The 4969-nt window shown below is 37.6% G+C and overlaps 1 protein-coding gene across 1 annotated transcript; it reads right to left on the minus strand.

The window, feature by feature from the left end:
* Positions 1–2076: 2076 nt before the first annotated feature.
* On the minus strand, positions 2077–4698 carry LOC141713462 (pentatricopeptide repeat-containing protein At1g20230). Its single transcript, XM_074516893.1, has one exon. It carries the CDS (start codon positions 4552–4554, stop codon positions 2284–2286), a length of 2271 nt encoding a protein of 756 aa, XP_074372994.1. The 5' UTR covers positions 4555–4698; the 3' UTR covers positions 2077–2283.
* Positions 4699–4969: the final 271 nt, after the last annotated feature.

The following is a 4969-nucleotide window of genomic DNA, read 5'->3' on the forward strand; positions in this document are numbered from 1 at the left end:
TGCATCATCAGAACGTATTGTCATTGTATGGTTACTGGTATCCTCGAAAAGTAAATATTTAGGATTAACGTGGGAAGTCATTTTTTGATGATTGAAGTGTAGAGAGATGAAAATAGGAGATTTTATAAGATGGTACCATGATTTTTGGCCAGCTCCGCAACATAAGACATACTTGACAGGAAGTCTTTTGAATATTTCCGACAAGATTTCTTCAGGGAAGTCATAGGAGGGCATGAACTTTTGTTTTGACAAGCTCATCTTCACTCAATTTGATTGTAGGAAGAGCAATAGAGGCGGCAACTAGGGTTTCATTTTGGGGCTGATTGATAGTATAGTACGTGTCTATGAAGTGTTTGGTACTGTAATTTTATCAATCAGATCAGATATACTACTAATAAAATTGGTGATTTTGAACAATATGTTCACATTTCATAACTTTGAAATTTAATATTTATTTTGATAAGGATACAGAAACGTTCTTTAAAATTCTCAAGTACTCCCTCATTATCTTTCAATTGTTTATATTTATGACAAATTGTTTGACACGCATTTCAATTATTTATATTTATTGTTTATATTTATGACGAAGTGTCTGACACGCATTTTAATTGTTTATATTTATGATGAAGTGTCTGACACGCATTTTAAGGTGCATAAAAAGTATAGTTATGTAACTTATTTTTACAATTTTCTTTTTCTGAATAAAAGTTGAATGTTTTAATTTTTATTCATAAAAACAAAATTGTAAAGAAAAATTACAGAACTATACTTTATATGCACCTTAAAATGCGTGTCGGACACTCTCTAAAAAATATAAACAATTGAAAGGGACGGAGGGAGTATTCAACTGAGAATTTCCATATTTTTAATACTTTTACATAATTCAATTAAAAAAGTTTCATTAAAATTTTATAGGGTGTTTTAATCTCAAGTAACTTACATGATGACACCCGCATGCCCAGTTTTCTCATTCTTTTTTTTCAAATCAGTTTTAAATATCATTCCAAAGATTTTCGAGTGCAGAAGTGTTAAAAGTTTATTGCCCTACTAAAGGACCCATAGTTTTTGGGGTCAAATTTTCTTTACTGGCTTCCATCTGATCTTTAGTTAAGTAAAAGGTACATCATTTACTATTCCTATTATCAACTTCTCTGCAGTAATATACACTATCTTCTGCGGCAAATCTTTCCGGGAAACTGTAATCATTAGCAGCAACAAAGACGATTACTAGTAATAGGTTGCTAATTGCAACAGTTCTACAGAATAACAGTCACTCTGCGATTAAAATATTGTAAAGGAAAAATGAAAAATCTATATACCACTAACAAAGTGGTAAATGGTAAGAATTACTTTGTACTGGTTTACAAATATGCAAGTAAAACAAGAAGTAAGAACCCGATTATAATAAGCTTGACAAGAAAGAAGAATCCGATATTTTGGAGCTCCAGGTGAACTAGCTCTTGATGGTTGAATCGAATTAGGCAGGAAATAAGACCCCAATAATTTCTTTGAAAATTTCTGATTCTCCACTAGACATATATGTCGGTCCTAAAGAAAACTACCCCCACTGGTCTGGCTGCAACCCTATATATTTATACTTGTAGGGATTCTACAAATGTAAACAAGATCTTTCTGCTTCCAGAATCTATTTCTAGTTGCTCTGAAGCAATTAGTAATGATGTCTCAATGTCAATAATCTCAAAGAGTCTCATTTGTTTATTGAAAAGAAGAGAAAATGGGTACATTTCTTTTTGTCAGAAAAGAATGGCATTCATCCTAAAAAGTGCGCAAAATCAATAAGAAGTGTAAGATTGTACAACACAACTTGTATTCCACATGGAGATAAATACCTGCGTAGTTACAGCAGATAGACTGGCGCTGTCGATAAATCTGAATGTTATTTCCTTATTTTTCAATCTTGATTGTTTTGAGAGGAGGGTAGCCTGAAAAGTGAAGGTGGCAGGAGTTGCATCATGGTGTGGTGGCTAAGAGAACTGGAAATTTAGTCTTCATGAGCAAAAGGGACATAGAGTCGTAATAGCCCCAGTAAATTTGGCTGCGGCAAGCCACTTGGGAGATTGATGACCATGTTTCCGTTACAGAACTTGCTACGATAGACACAGCAGTGACCAAGAAAAGAGAAATGGCATCATTGCGCTCTCTCACCTTGTAATAACAAAAATGATCGCAGGTTCACGATGCCTGATCACATCAAGCATTCTTTTATCAAACACCCAGTTTCAGTTACAGCAGACTAAAGACCTATACTTTCGATAGATGAAATCACCAATAGTCACCACATGAACAAACTCCATCTTTAAAGTGATGAAAGCGTTTTGTATCTCTGACAAATATCTCTCTGGCCTCATAGCTGGATATAAATTTAATAACAACATGGCAATCTCCACAGATTCGAAGATTCTTCATAACTTGAATTGGAGTCCCTGGGAGAGTGTTCAGAAGGCCAAATACTACAGCCAGCTTCTCACTGTGGCCACAGAGAATAAGCTCTTTTTCCTGGTCTTCCACATCTTGCAGCACCAAATCTGTGATCGGTGAATAACCTGATTTCTTCATTTCCCTGCTCAATCTATCCAGTTTATCCACAATTTGGTCCATCTGAGGATTTGAGTTGTCTCCTGCTAGAAGCATGTAAACTTTGCTCTTAATTTCAATCCAACTGCATCCAGGGTTCTTCCTTAAACCTATACACTTCATTTTATCCCTCAACTTAGCCACTTCATGCCATTTGCTTTTAGAAGCATATAAATTAGAAAGAAGAATGTAATTCCCTGGATTATTCGGTTCTAACTGAAATAATTCATTAGCAGCAATCTCAGCCAAACTTGTCTTATGATGAACCCTACAAGAACTTAACAAAGCTCCCCAAACACAAGCATCAGGTTTAAACGGCATTTTTTTTATAATTGAATAGGCCTCGTCTAGTTTTCCTGCACGCCCAAGCAGTGTCACCATGCAAGCATAATGCTCTACTCTAGCTTCAATCCCAAACTCTCTCGACATGCTTCTAAAAAAATATTTCCCTTCTTCTGTTAGGCCATTGTGGCTACATGCAGATAATAAAGAGGTGAAGCTAATGAAGTCGGGCTTCTGCCCATTTTTCTGCATTAAATGAAAGATATCTATAACCTCCTTTGCCTTTCCATGCATAGCGTACCCACCCATCATAGCATTCCAACAAACCAAGTTAGGTTTGGGCATATTATCAAAACATCGCCTCGCTGCTTGAATCCTTCCACAATTAGCATACATGTCAATAAGTGCACTACACACATAAACATTATAAGAAATGCCACTTCGGAGTGAGAAACCATGTGCTGCTTTACCATGCCTCAATGCTGCAATATTTCCACAAGCAGGAAGCAAGCAAGGAACAGTTACAGCATTTGGCTTCACCCCAACAGTCTGCATCTCTCTAAAAAGCTCTAAAGCCTCAGTATCTTTACCATGTTGTGAACAACCAGCTATCATCGAAGTCCAAGTCACAACGTTCAACTCCATCCCCTGTGCTTTACATTTCTCAAACACACTCAATGCTTCATTAACAAGACCATTTCTCGAGAACCCTGCTATCAAAGCATTACAAGCACCCAAATCTACATCACCCATTTCATCAAAAATTCTCGACATCTCAAATGTGCACGAACACTTACCATACATATCTATCAATGCACTGAAAATCCATTTATCTGATCCAAGACCCTGTTTGATCACATAATCATGAATCTGATTTCCCATCACTACATCCTCCAAGTCCCCTACAGCTGACAAACCACTCGAAACACTAGTACCATCCGGCTCAAAACCTCGCGAATGCATATCTCGTAACGCATAAACAGCCTCCAAATGATGGCCACTCTGATTCAACCCCGCAATCAAACCATTCCACGTAACACTATTAAATTCAACCCCTGCCTTGACCATCTTATCAAAAACCACCTTAGTTTCACCCACATTCCCTTTCCGAGCATACCCCGCAAGCAAAGCACTCCAAGAAGAAACATCCGGTTCACGCATCATATCAAGCAGCTTATGTGCATTACTCAACTGCCCACACTTTACATAAAAATGAACCAACGACGAAACAACAAACTCATCCCAAACAAGCCCAAAAGCCAAAGTTAACCCATGAACTTGCTGTCCAACTCTATCCGCTAACAAACCGGAACACGCCTTAACAACACACGGAACAACACGCGTATCAGGCACAAGACCTGTCGATAACATTTTCGAAAACAAATACAATGCTTCACCAAAACGACTAAACTTCGAATACGCATAAATGAGAGTAGAGAAAGAGGAAACATCAGGGTCTGGGAGTGAGTTAAGTACAATTTGTGCGTCGTTGAAGCGGAGATGGTTGGCGTAGAGAGAGAGGAGCTTGGTAGTAGCTTGAGGCTCGAAGAGAAGCCCTGTTTTGAGAATGTGAGCGTGAGCTTGCTGTGTTTGAAAGAGAGATGATGCTGGTGAGTTTAAGTAGCTGCGAATTGGTCTGGGAAATTTATCAAACATGTAGTGGACATGCTTTGACATCGCGGCTTGGGGTTTATTTTTGCCGCTCCAAGGGAAGAATTTGAATATCCCGGCTTCTTAAGTACCCGTTTGTGCTGTTATTACTGTTTGGGACACCCTTTGCGTTATTTTCTTGGTAAAAAATTGTCCGCCACATAAACTATTGACCCTACGCGTTTCCCTCCCGCCAAAAACAATAACTCCTTAATTACTTATCTATACTTTTTTTTGTCAAGAGTGAAAAAATTCATTCATAAAATTTTGAAATATAAAAGTGTATATCTTCCGATCACCAAATTCATCATCTAACCAAAAGGCACGCAAGTGCCTCTGGACGTTTGACAATAAATACTTAATGTATGAAATATATAACCCACAAGAAAGGCTTCGTTAAAACCTCGCAAGAGTAAAACCCTAGGAAAAAAACTCAGGGAGG

Source organism: Apium graveolens, chromosome 3, assembly GCF_009905375.1.
Source record: "Apium graveolens cultivar Ventura chromosome 3, ASM990537v1, whole genome shotgun sequence".
Classification (NCBI taxonomy): domain Eukaryota; kingdom Viridiplantae; phylum Streptophyta; class Magnoliopsida; order Apiales; family Apiaceae; genus Apium; species Apium graveolens.

Coding starts and splice junctions, on each gene's coding strand:
- LOC141713462 (XM_074516893.1), bottom strand. CDS start 4,554: ATGTCAAAGCATGTCCACTACATGTTTGATAAATTTCCCAGACCAATT.